At 57.9% G+C, this 13,216-nt stretch overlaps 1 protein-coding gene across 1 annotated transcript in view; it reads right to left on the bottom strand.

Annotated features, from left to right (window-relative positions):
- Nucleotides 1-1,376: 1,376 nt before the first annotated feature.
- TRIM8 (tripartite motif containing 8) overlaps nucleotides 1,377-13,216 on the bottom strand; it is a 30,613-nt gene continuing 18,773 nt past the window's right edge. Inside the window, exons 3-7 of the mRNA XM_052799155.1 lie at nucleotides 5,929-6,024; nucleotides 4,776-5,009; nucleotides 4,372-4,403; nucleotides 3,650-3,765; nucleotides 1,377-2,926 (exon numbers count right to left, since the gene is read on the bottom strand). Coding sequence (XP_052655115.1) covers nucleotides 2,319-2,926; nucleotides 3,650-3,765; nucleotides 4,372-4,403; nucleotides 4,776-5,009; nucleotides 5,929-6,024 — 1,086 coding nt within the window. The 3' untranslated portion in view covers nucleotides 1,377-2,318. The remainder of the gene's footprint in view (nucleotides 2,927-3,649; nucleotides 3,766-4,371; nucleotides 4,404-4,775; nucleotides 5,010-5,928; nucleotides 6,025-13,216) is intronic.

Here is a 13,216-nt window from a genome sequence, read left to right as displayed (position 1 = left end):
CCGGGCCGGCAGCTGCCCATTCTTGCGGGAGGAGGCACCTGTGCCAAGGAGGAAGAGGATGATGATGATGATAAGGACAGCTGGGAGGGCAAACCTCACCCCTGCCTCTGTCCCCATCACCAGCAGCCGGCCACATAGACACTGAGGGGGGGAGGCATTGCGGGGTCCCTGCGGTGGAGGCTGGGAGCATCCCGCTCCCTCCTGCCACCCCAGGGCACTTTGGTTGTGACGGAGAAGCGAACCCCCAAATATCCCAATGGATTGGGTGTTTCCTGAAGGGTCTGAGCAGGACTGAGCAGGACGGGGCTGGGAAGAGCCCGGCAGGGCAGCGGGGCCCAGCCGCTGGCCTCTGCACCCTGCGCACAGGGTGCCACCGATCCGGAGGGTGGCCGGGAGCACACAGAGCAGGGGCTGCTGGCTTTCCCCCCCTGTCCCAGCTCGGCCTGGAAAGGGGGCCCCGTTGGCAAGAGATTTGCTGCCGCCTCCCTTGGGGTGGATCAGGGGGAGCCGGGTGCGAGGGTCCCCCTCCCTCGGACCCGCTGCTCCCCTGGTTTCAGCTCACTGAGACTCTCTCCCCTTCCCGTTTCCCACCGAAGCAGCACGGGGGGAATCCAAACCGGAACGAAACCAGGGACGTTTTGCAACCAGGAAAAAAATAAAGGAAGCCAAGCCCGAAGAGAGTAATGGAAAAACCCTAATGCCTCTAAGACGCTGCTCTGCTTTATAAAGTCAGCCCTGTTTTCCCAGATGAAGAGCTCGCCCCTGCACAGCCACAGCCAGGCCAGCCCACGGCCCTCCCAACACGCCCCAGCCGAAGGTTTCCTCCTCACCCTTCCTAGCCTCGGCTGAGCACAGCGGGTCCCCGAACCAGCCTAGGGTGCTGCCAGCACCCACGGAGCCCACGGGGCAGCAGGGCTTTAGGTGGGGACGAGGAGTCGAGCGCCGGGTGCCAGGGCTGCAGCACAGCCGGCACGGTGGATGCCGGCGGAGGCAGGAAAGCCGCCGTCCCCATCCCTGTCCCCGACCCAATCCCACAATGGGGATTGTTCTGGAGGCTGCGGGCAGGATGCGGCCCGGCCAGCTCTGCGCCTGACTCACATCCTCACCGCCTGGGAGGGAGCCGGCAGAGCCACGGCTCCGGCATCTCTCCCCGCAGGGCTGGGACGTGGGATGGGTGCTGGTGGGGACCCCATCCCTGGCCGGGACCCGCCACCACCCCATCCCCCAGCTGCTCCCTCCAAAACAGCCCCTCTGGAAAAATCCCCGTCATTGGCCGGGCACCCGCGGGACCCGGGGAGCAGTTACTTCCGAAAGCAGGTGGGAGCCTCCCGCCAGAGCTGGCGTTCCCAGGGGAAGAGCTGCAGCAGAGCGAGGCGTTTGCACTAAGTGATCACATTTATTTGAATATTTTTTTTGTGTGTGTGTGTTCTAAAATCGGTTACAGAATAAATACCTGTGCCTTATAGCAGGAAGTCCACTTTTTTTTTTATACAAAGTGCTTGTTACAGGAAGTTGCATCAGCGATACGCAGGAGGGGGGTGCATTTCGGCCACGCTTCCCCTCCTGAAAACTAGAACAGATTTTTTTTTTATTTATTTATTCGTGTTTTTTTTTTTTAAAGTTTCTTTTCCCTTTTTTTGTGCATTAAATTTCCTGCCATTGTGTATTTACAAATCTCTGAAAGAAGGAAAAAAATGCCAATATGCATGAGAAGTGGCCTCGTAACACAAAAAAAAAATCAGCCTTTAAAAAAAAAGTAACAAACCCAAAATCTAGAAGTATCATTTCATACTGAATCAATGATAGATTTTTTTCTTTTTTTCTTTTTAAAAAGGAAAAGAGAGGGGTGGGGAAAGGGGAAAAACTGAACCAAACCAGGAAAAATGAACTCGGAGAAATGGAAAGAGAGAAGGTGCCATTGTCCCTTCTGAAGTTTTCCAAAGACAGAGAGGAGCAAAGAAGAGCGCAACGCACAGACCCAGACGCCTGACTGAAATCCCCATCAATTTCTTCTCGGTAATTTCTCCCTCGTCTTTTCCCAGTGAGGGGCAGGAAGGACTTTCCAAAATTAAATTAAAAAAAGGAATTAAAAGGAAAAAAAAAATTATTATTTCATTTTAAAAGGATTAAAAAAAAAAAGAGAGAGAGAGAGAGAGATGAGAGAACAACCCTCCCCAAAATCCTGGAGGGGCGCGAGGCGGGGAAAAAATTGGGTTTGATTTAAAAGGAAAAAAAAAAAAAAAAAAGAAAAGCCAAACCAAACCAGACTTTTCTCTCCGAACACATCATCAAGCGGGACTCTCCGGAGAGTGTGACGGTTAACTGGTGACGTAGTGTTTCGCCGATGGCTGGCCGTAGACCCTATAGAAATCCTGCCGCCCGTGCTGCTGGGATGCGTCAATCCATTCCCTCACGGCAAGTCCCGGGAGCGACTGGGGGACGGCAGGGGCGGGCGGCAGCGGGTGGGAGTACTCCTGCGAGGAGACCGTCCAGGGGAAGTGCCCCGACCGCGGGTAGGGCTGGTGCCCGCTGTGGTTGGACACGGAGGAACAGTAACAGTTATCCACGGAGCAGACGAGGATTTTGCGCCCGCCGTACTGCGAGAGCACGGACTGCTGAGATGACGTGGTGTTGGGGTAGTGAGATGGGTTGAAGACGGAGCCCGAGTGCACCGGCTGCGGGCCGCTGGGAAGTCCAACTATGTGCTGTGTGGAGCTACAAGGCACCATGGCTTGTGCGGACTGCCCCTCGCCAGCCGAAGCGCCCTGGCTCATGTACTGGCTCGCCACAGTCCCGGACGATGGCTCGAGGAAGCTGCCCTCGGGGAAGGCGGTGGAGTGCTTGCGCTTCTCCGCGCCGGAGTTGCTGACGGTGCAGGGGTACATGGGGATGCTCTGCAGAAAGGGGACGGGGGTGCTCAGAGGACCTGCGGAGGGCAACAGGAGAGGGGGACTGCGTCAAGCATGGCATGGCATAGCTCCAGGGTGCTCTGGCCACTGGTCTGAACCTGCAGCAAAGCCCCGAGACCTGTGCTCCAGCCACACGCGAGCAGAGGGTCCTCCAGCCCACCCCACCAGCAGCAAACTGGGCACACAGCTGTACGTGGGTGAATTTGCACGTTCCGTTCTGGGACCTTGCTGGCAGGCTCAGAGCAGCCCCAAGTGCTGCTCTGCAAACACATGCACAGGCTGAGCCCGCGCGCAGCTCGTGACCATGGTCTCTAACAGCATCAGAGCAGGACAGCCTGGGTGACAAACCCAAATCCCCCAAGGAGAGAGGATATGGGATGTGGTCTGCTCCCAGACGTGGGCTGGGGGCTGCAGAACCACGCCGGCCCCTGGCTACCCCTCCCTGCTCACCGACCCTCGTCTTTCCACTACCTTTTCCTGCTGATAGCCAGCCCCCCCACTGTGTCACCCCAAAACACAGCCGTTTCACAAGCCAAGGGAAATGTCCTGGGGGTGGAGCCAGGAGCTGGCTTCATGGTGTCTCCATGCCCCTGCTGACTGCAGAGGGGCTCCCAGCGGTCCCTGCAGCCCGACAGCTCTCCCCACCCTCTTGTACTGGGATCTGCAGGGCACCCAGCTATGGACACAGGAGGTAGCAAGGTCCCATGCCCTGCCACCCGCACCCCTCAGGCTTCACCCACCTTCCAGCAACTTCCTGAGCTGCTTCTCCTTCTTGGCGATCTCGTTCAGGAAGAGCTTGGAGTTGAGGTGGCCTATTTTGGGTGGGGGCAGGCTGCCACCTGTACAGTTCTGGGTTCTGTTGGGGACCATGCGCAGAGAGGAGAGGCGTGAGGAACAAGGTACACTCAGGTGAGGGTCAGACAGATCCCTCCCCCACACCCTCCCAGGGCCAAACCCCTTCCCTAGGGCAGCAGTGTGGAGGGCAGCAGGGAGCTGGCTCTCTCTGATGGGCAGGACCTTCCCTGTCCAGCTTTGCTGTGAACGTCCCATGCCAGGGTGCACCGCCCGCAGCCCCTGCATCACCCTGCATGGCCACCCCAGCTCGCCTCAGCTCCACTAGCGCTGGCTTTAACCTCCTGCCCTGCCTCTGCCCCAGCAGAACTGGACTGAGCCCTGCACCCCAACCCAGCTGGTCCCACCCTGGCTGGGCTGCTGGGTCCCAGCTCTGCTCTTCCACAAGCACACCACTACATTTCCCCTAGTCCAAGGGGAGAACTTGATTTAATGGCTGCCGGAGGGGATTTTTTCATCCTCCCAGACAGAGAGGAAAACCGAGGCACAGAGCATGCCTCTCCCAGGCCCTGTACCATCTCTGGCCCTGCTCCTCCTCCAGACATCATGCTGCTGCTGTCCCTGTGATGGCCCCCCTTCCCCCCAAACACGCCTGCCCTGCTGCGCTTACCTGTCCATTAAGATTTTCACAGACTTGGTGTTCTAGGAGGGGAAGGAGAAGCTTTGATCAGTAAAGCCAGTCTCTGCCCTGGCAGCCACCTCCCCTTTTGGTGTCACCTTCTGTGGCCCCCCAGGAGGGAACAGGCTGCCCAGGGGTGCTAAGCCCCCTCTCCCCCCAGCACAGCCTGCCCCAGCCCCATCTCCAGCTGCAGCACCTCCTCATTCAAGGCTGGTGCTGAGCCTGCCCCACTCCTCCTTGACTTCTCCCACTGCTGAGCCCTCTGGAGGCATCAGCTAGCCCTGTCAGTGTCCCAGCCTGCTCCTCGCTATGCCCCATGCCTCCCCAATGCTCCCCACACAACCAGACCTCCCCACAGCCCCCATCCCACCCCTGGCACAGGCAGCTTGTCTTACCTTCATGAAGTTGATGTCCTCGGTTTTGTCAAACATGACCTGGACAGAGCTGAGGAGCTTCTTGGCCTCCTGCATGCGCTCATTGAGGTGGAGAACCTGAGCCGCATTCTCATTGCAGAACTTGGCCTGGGCCTTGTCCAGGATCTCCATGGTCTTCCGCAAGTCCTCGTCCAAGATCTGGTGCATCTTCTCGTACTGCAGGCGCACCTCATCCTTCAGCTGGCTCACCTTCTCCTGGGGGAGAGGAGCAGGGTCAGGCCCTCTGTGCCCTCTAACCTCCACCATAATGTCCCAGGACATCTGGGTCCTTTCCCCAGCAGGGGTGGGTGCGACCTGAAAGCTGTACCACAGCTCTGCTCTCCAGCAACATCCACACAGACCAAACCTTGCCATCAGCTGCCACGTGAGATTCCTATGGGCCACAGACCCAACAGGGACAGTGGAGGTTTGGTTGATCCAGCAGATCCCCTGGACCCACCTCCTGGGGTGTCTAGGTGGGGATCGCCTCTAGAGGGCTAATGCCAAGCAACAACCTACCGCACCACCAAGGTAGGTGTGCTCCCTTGAAAAACCCTGCCCATCTCCATCTTCATACCCATTCCTGTCTCAATTCTCATCCTCATTCCTGTCTTCATCCCCATCCATCCCTACCCCAGGCTGGGGACATGTCATGCTCCAGAGCCCTTTCCTCCAAGCTCTGGGAGGCCAAGGGGCTTTAAGAACCACAAGCTGAACTTGTTTTACTTGTGTCCCAGCAAAACACTCGCTTGCATCTCTTCCACCTCCTGGGTATTTCAGCAGTTTTTTGGGGGATCTCACACCTCCAGAGCCTCCCTTCCCACTCAGGATGAAGGGAGTGGCCCGGTAAGGCTGTGCTGAGCTGGGGACAGGGTGGGCCATTTTTAAGAACAGCCTTGTTTCTCGCCTTCCAACTCACCCCAGGACCCACAAGGCTGCAGGGCAGCCCCAAACACATTTTTGTCTCCCAAAAGGATGACTGCCAAGACTGGAATGGAGACAGCAGGCCACTCCTCCCCTGCACATCCTCCCTCCTCCCTTCCCACCTGGCCCCTATGACCCAGGAGCCTGTCCCCATCGTGCCATGGGGTGACAGGCCTAGGGTCTGGCCACAGCAGGGTGAAGCACCAGTTACCTCGACCAGCCGCTTGTCTGATTCCAGCTTGTAGAGCTGCTCTTCGATGTCTTGCTCCCGCTCCTCCAGGCGGTCCTGCTGCTTCATCAGCATCTTCTGCAGAGATGGGAGAGAGGAGCAGTCATCAGAACCCAGCGGCCACACGCGCCGGGCAGCTTCAGTACCGCCCACACCAGCTCTGCCCACACGGTTCGGGAGGGACAGTGCTTTTTCCCAGTGGGATGCCATTGCCGAGCTGAAAGCCCACATATGGCTGGTGGAGGTAGAAACCTCGCGATTTCAATGGCCACACAGAGGGGCCATGTGTGCTGGACTGCCTTACTGGCTGGGGACCTTGATTTGGGTCCCCTGGATGGGGGCAGCCCCTCAGGTAACTTTTTGCAGCCCAGTCACTGAGTTTTGGTCAGAGCCAAGCCCTGGGGACCCCAGGGTAGACACGGAGAGGCTGATCTCCCACTATGGCAGCACCATTTCGAGGCCCATCACCCACCGCTGGCAGGCTCCTGCGAGACATCGCCACCCCCCTCGTGCCCCCATACGCCATGCCAAATCCTTTCTCCCTTCCCCGCCTCTGCCACAAGCCCCAGAGCCAGCATCAGTGTAATTGGGAGGGACAGAGAGAGGGGGAATGGGGCCTCCCCCCGCCACGCTGCCAGGCCCTGGCCCCCACTCCTTGGGGCTGGGCCTGGGCCATCAGCCTAATAACTGGGACAAAAACCTTATTCCCAAGCCTGCAGGGCTTCCCAAAACACCCCTCAAAATCACTTCCAAATATCCCCCTGTCCCCGGTTATCCCAGGGAAAAGCCACCACACTGGTGGGGCAAAGAGAAGGGCTTTGCCCAGCACAGAGACGCAGTGTTAGAGACTCTCAATGACAGGGTCGAGATGGGAAGAAACCGGCAGTGAGGATGAATTTCGAGGGGATTATTGCTATTATAAACTGCCGCTTGGGGATTTATAATCAAGTAATTAATTCCTGGACGAGGCGGGAGGGGGAGGGTGGCAGAGGCGCTGCTGGGATTAATTGCATTGCAGGGAAAGGCTGTCACCTCCGACTCAATTCAGGAGCAGGAATGTGAAGCCTCCTCCCTCCTGTTGTTTTTCTTAAGGTCTCGGGCACCTCCAGCCTCACTGCTGCTGGGCTCCTACCGCTAATAATAAGGAGCTAAAAAAATCCGGCTTCCCACTTGCAGTTGCACGCCACATGCGTGCCCGGTGCCCACGTGTGTGCACCCACCCATGCACATGCAGACACACAGACAGCACATCCACTGAAACAGGGCCCAAGGGGCAGCAACAGCGACACAGACCCCTAGGCACAGGGGGACGCTTGCTGGCACGTGCATACAGAAACACAGGGGCCTGCAAGCATCTAAGGGCATCGCTGCTGCTGTTTTTAAGACCCACTGAATAGGTGGGAGCGTCCACACAGAGAAAGATTTGATGCATATATTAAAAAAATCTCCTTTTTTCATCGTAAAAGCCTCGTTACTTGCGCTGCTGCGGCACCAGGAGGCTGCAGCCCACTCCCGGGTTAAACACGGTGGGAACTGAGCTCCGGACAGCGGGTGCAACACCACTTGCTTGGAGACGGCGCAGGCAGGAACCGCATCCCAGGTCCTGTGCCAGCAGCCAGACCAGGGCGCAGGGCTGCTGGTGGCTTTTCTAGGGGCTCAGCTGGGGTGTTGGGTCCAGCAGTGGGCAGAGCTGTGGGGCAGGCGGGCAGCAGCCCTATGCAGCTGGGCAGAGAGGCAGTGTGCAGCAACCTGCTCCGGCAGCAGCGCAGGCAGGTGCATGTCAACACGACGTGCTCCCAAGCACCGCTGGCTGAAAACACAGTTTGCAACATCCCTCTGCGTGGGCCTGGCGCACAGCACAGCACACCCGGCTCTGGATCCTGCTCCAGCATCTGCAGGCTGGAATTTCCCCACTGAAATCACACTCGACTGATGGGAAAGCTGCCTGCTCCAGGGAAGGAGATGCCTTCCCGCATCACTGCTTGCAGGAGGCCGATCAAGCCCGGGAGCCGGGGCAGATCTTGCAGCGCCGGCTGAGTTTCTTGCTCTCCAAGCTGGAGAGCCAAGAGACATAGCAAGCCTTCGCACCAAGCCCTTCCCTACACCTCCCTCCCTGCCGGCAGAGACCCACTGCCTCCACCACGAGCAGCCAGACCCACACTGCACCAGCCCACCAGGAGGATGGCTGAGTCTGGCAGGGCCCCCGGGAGCAGCTGGGTCCCCGGCCCGCCTCCCCCAGCCACCAGCTGGGGCAGGGCTGGGGAAAAACGTGGGACGGGATCCAAGGCCCACAGCTCACTGGGCGCAGAGGCCAAATACCACCCTGCCCCAGCGTACGCATCAGGCGTCCAACGTGGAGCCACCCCGAGGCAACCCCTGCTCTTCCCCCCGATGCTGCCGGGATGCTCTCGTGGGGGAAAGCAGGTTTTCCCATCACTGGTAGACACCAGGCAGACAGAGGCCACCCTGCCAGCCCCACCAGTGTGAGGGACCCCCGAGGGATGGACCGAACAGCCCCGGACATGCACGTACCATCGTCCCCTTCCCGCTGCCCTGCAGCTGCTGTGGCAGAGCTGCCAACCTTTGTGTTTTGTAACAAACCTCAGGGTGCTCTGCTCCTGGAATCATACAATTATGTGAAATCACAAATATATACATAAATACATATAAAAATAACTTTTTATATATACAAGTTAATTTAATAGCCCCTCACAGCTGGAAAATGTGACCAAAATCTAACCTAAAGCCATAGAAATCAGAGAGAATAGAGGACATGCAGTGTTTTCTTTAAATCTCACATTTGAGCCACTCTCTTGATTTTAGGGCGATTTAAAAACTGTACGTGCCTGGGATTGCAGCGGCATGGGAGGGCTTTTCACCCACGGCAACTGAAACCTTAACAAGACACATGGGTATGAACTACCCCTTCTGGCACCAAGGGGCAAAATCTCATTGTCTCTGCAGCACGGGCTGAATTCCTTAGGTATTTTGAAAAGGAAAATATATCCGTTCCCCTTCCATCCCCTCCCAAATCTGGTATTTCTTAAGTCATGAACTCCTCCTCCTCCTCCTTCAGGATCAGAATTTCTCAGGGTAATTTCTCATATTTCATGCATGACCTTGATGCTGGGAGAACCACAGCTCCCTCCGTACAGGCGCCCTTCCCGGGCTCCAAGCAACTCCATGATCCCAGTTTGTCTTTTCTGAGACACGCCGCCAGTTTGCGAAACAGCCGCCAAAAATGCTCTGTATTCCAACACCAGCTGAGAGTGAACTCTTCTAATTAATTAATAAGTTAATCTGTGGCCAGTGTAAGTGGCTGGTCCACCCTGACCCCACAGGCCCCAGTGAGATGGGGCTAGTTGCTGGACATCAGTTTATTCTGCTGGAGTTGCAAGTAATTTCCCCCCTCTTCATGGAAAAAAATAAAGGGCGGGGGGGGAAGGCTGAACCCTAAGAGGAGGTTAGTGGGGCTCTGCAAACACGCCGTGGGCATCAACTGTGTGCAGGAGCAGGACCACTGAAGGTGGAAGGAGAAATGAGCAGAGGTTATCCTTTGCTCGCCCATCAGGAGCCCCACCACCGGTGGAACAGGGTGAATCATGGGGAGCAATCATGGCAAGTTGGGTGGGTTTGGGGCACCGAGGTCACACATTGGAAGGGAAATGCTACTTGGAGGGCCATCTCTGCAGGAAGCAAAGCAAGTGCTGCAAGGTCTCATTCCAGGGAGGACGCACACAGCTGGTCCTCATGAGATTGTGCTGGGGAAAGGCTTTCTGACCATCGCTATCAGCCCAGTGCTTGCTGGGAGGAAACCACCACAGGGGAAACCACCCTTGCCCTGCGCACACCTTACTGCACCTCCCGGTCCATCCCCCTGAACCAGCACGCAGGCAGCTCTAGCTCTACACTGGCCTCAACTCCCAGCGGCTGCTCCAGTGTGGGACATTTCCACCCCCCCCCAGACAGGTGATGGGGGGGACGTCTGTTGAGGGACAGGGCTGCCCTGAAAGAGCAGAACTTCTGCAAGATTAAATGCCTGCAGCTGCAAGACAGAAAGATGGTAATAAAGAGTTTAACAGCTCTGACGATACAGGGCATCTGGGCTCCTCATCCGAGAGTCATCATACGGCTGCAGCACCACAAGCGTCGGCTGTGTTATACACATGGGTCCAGCTCAGTCGGCTGGGCAACCCCCCCACCTCAAAGGGGGGCACTGAGATGTGGGAAGGAGCTCACACCCACCCAAGACCTCCCAGGCAGGGAGAAATCTGCAGGCAAGATGTCTCCATGACTTGTCTTAGGCTGGTCTCACCACTGTCCTCTCCCAAAGGACAGGTCTAAGTCTGTGGTCGCTGCTGAGCCCACGATAAGAGTGAATTATGCCCCTGCCCTGCCTGGAGCCCAGCCCCAGGCAGCCCATGGCCCTGGGGACGGCACTGGGGCAGCAAAATCCCATGACATGCCCCAAGGTTTCGCCTGCTCCAAGGATGGCTGGGGTCCTTGTGTGCCTCCCAGGGAGAGCCAGCAGGGGAGAGCTGGCAGCACCCCTTCCCCAGGGGCTCGAGTGCTTGCCTGCCCCTGCCCGCGGGCTCAGGAAGGAGCCTGGCAGCTTCACCAGGGCCAGAGAGGTGCCCCACGACCTGCCAAGCAGCTCTGGTTTTAAACAAGAGTTGGAGCAGTGAAAAGCCTTACTGTGTTCATGTGATAAATGAAGCCCATGCAGCTTCTCTGATGTCTAGTAAGTGCTATGCATCCTTCAGGGCCATTCCCCCAGCAAGAGCAACCACAGCCGCACACACCAACCTGCGGGACCCTTGCGGGATGCTAATTCCCAATAAACTGGGCTGAAACTGGCCGTAGGTTTGGAGGGTACTACAACAGGGCAGGTGGACAAATCACAAGAGTGCACAGCCCTTGTTCCCGTAGGAAACTGGGGGAAGCAAAGAGCCAGACTGCCCTACAGAGTGCCTTTAACCACAGCTGAACGGCTGGCCCAGTACAGGCACGCTCGCTTCTCTGCCTCCCTCCTTCCTTCTCCTCTGCGCCCAGGCCTTCCCCTCACCGCCAAATCCCAGTCACTGAGTGAATAAGGACATTGTTTGCAGCCACCGGAAAGCCAGAACGGAGGGAGCAGCTTGGAGCATGAGGGGGAGGAAGGGTGAGGAGGAGGAGGAAGGTGGAACCGGAGCGAGGAAGCCATGAAGGGCAGACGCCTGTTGCGGGAATGGCTCCAGACACCTGCAGCTCAGCCCAGGGACTGGGATCAAGGGCCCCCATTGAGACCCACGTCCCGGCACGTTGCTGGAGACGGGCCTGAAGTCACAGCGACTGAATTTTAATGCACCGAAAGCCCTGGACCAAGGAGGCAAGCACAACCTTTCGCCTCCCCGCGCCTCCCACTCGCAGGCTTCCCACTCCCCAGCCCTGCTCTGCTATCAGCTGGCCAGCTTTCTGAGAGAAACTCACACGAGGAGCTATTCTCATCCCTCCTGAAAGCATTCCCCCACCTGCCAACACACCAGCACCTTGACACTGTGTGGCTCTGGGGCACAGCACCCCAGTGCCCTCCAAAACCAGGATCTCAGACCACGAGATCCTGCACTGCTGCAGTCCGAGGGGACCAGTCCCCGCAGCCCAGTGCCCCCTGGAGCATCCTTCCCACCCCACTATGGTCTCCTGCTGACCAGACCCAGGCAAAAGCAGCTCTTTCAAACTCCCTACAGCCCCCACAGCACTCACAGGAGGCTGATACGCTTACAGGGACAGGAAGGAAATGTTTTCTAGTTGGGGTTTCATCTTGCACACGTTTACAGTAAGCACCAGGCAGGAGGGGAGGTCTCCGGCCAGAGCAGGAGGCCTTGCCTCCCCCGGCCAGCCCAGAGCACACACACGCTGCTCTGGGGTTTGGCTTTTCTCACGGTGCTCCCTGCACAGAGATCGGGCTGCTTTATCCCCAGCAGGGGAAGGAAGAGGGGAGGGGAAGAGCCTCTGGAATATTAATAGCTGCCCTTGCTAGGAAGGGATGGGAGCAGCAGCCACTTAGCGCATGGGCATGAAAGAGACCCCCTTGCTAGCATCAAGGGACCCCTGAGCACCAGGAATGCTGGCACTTCACAGAAAAGGGCTGGAGGCCAAATATTCAGCGCCAGCTTGGGGGAACAGGATGCAGGGTGCCTCTCGCAAGAGCAGCTCCCCACCCTGTTCTCACGCTGGGGTGGGTGGAGATGCCTCCTGCCTGTCCCCATCTCCTTGTGAGATGTTGCCTGGTCTCCGGGCCTTCCCTTGCATGCCAGGGAGGAAAAACCATAAAGCTAAGCCCCATGTCACATCTCCATCAGCTACCCCAGAGGCAAAGCCCCGTGTCCCACCTCCAGCACCCACCCCAGCGCAGGGCATCCCTACAGCGTGGCTGGCGCACAGCAGCTGGATGCTCCCCCTGAGCCACGACTCACGGCTGCTCAGCAGTATTCAGACTGGCCCTTGTCCCTGCGGCACCCCGGGACGGCAGGCACCCCGGGACAGCAGGCACGGCAGATCACGCTGCCCCGGATGGCCTTGTACCAGCAGACCCTGGACCGCTGCGGGGCTGTGCCGGTGCCTGCAGCCCGGGACAGCTCTTCCCCTTGTTTACACCCAGCAGAAAGGAAGAACTCGTTAGAAAGGGGAAAATACTAGGCATTGTGTTGCACGGGGCCAGCAGCGGCATTTCTGGAGGCCAGGAAATGCGGACCTATTCTCCATCAGAAAGCAACCTTCAGAAGGACCTTGAGGATGTTAATTTGCCTCCCTGGGCCTCTGTGTGTCCCCCTGCTCCCTGCTGCCATGGGAGTTACTTGCAGCTGTGCCTCTCACACAAATACGGGAAGGAGGCTAGGGCTCTACCTGTGGTTTTTGGACCCCAACTTCAAGCCATGGCCCAGCTGCCACTGCTGTCAGTGTCCTCTGAGTAGGGACAAAGAGCTGCTTCGAGGGGAAAAGGGGTATAAGGGAGATTAAAGAGCAGGGAGATGAGGCTGGCGGCTGCAGAAGCATCCCCTCTGTGCCAGCAGCCCCGCAAGTCCTGGAGGCAGGAGCCTTCCTGATACGGGGTGCCCAGTATGGGCGATGTGCCCCCCAAAACAGAGGTGCCCTGAACACTGAAGTCACTTTTGCAGCATGTTGGAGGGTAGGAGCGAGGCTGTGCTGACCATGGGCCAGTGTCAGACAAGCTGTCCCCAGGCAAAGCGCAGAAAGAGGCAGTGAAACTGGGGTGAAATGCCTCTGCCAG

Source organism: Harpia harpyja, chromosome 10 (genome assembly GCF_026419915.1).
Source record: "Harpia harpyja isolate bHarHar1 chromosome 10, bHarHar1 primary haplotype, whole genome shotgun sequence".
Taxonomy (NCBI): domain Eukaryota; kingdom Metazoa; phylum Chordata; class Aves; order Accipitriformes; family Accipitridae; genus Harpia; species Harpia harpyja.
Note: the sequence above shows the minus strand (reverse complement) of the source record. Positions and strands in the feature narration are given on the sequence as shown.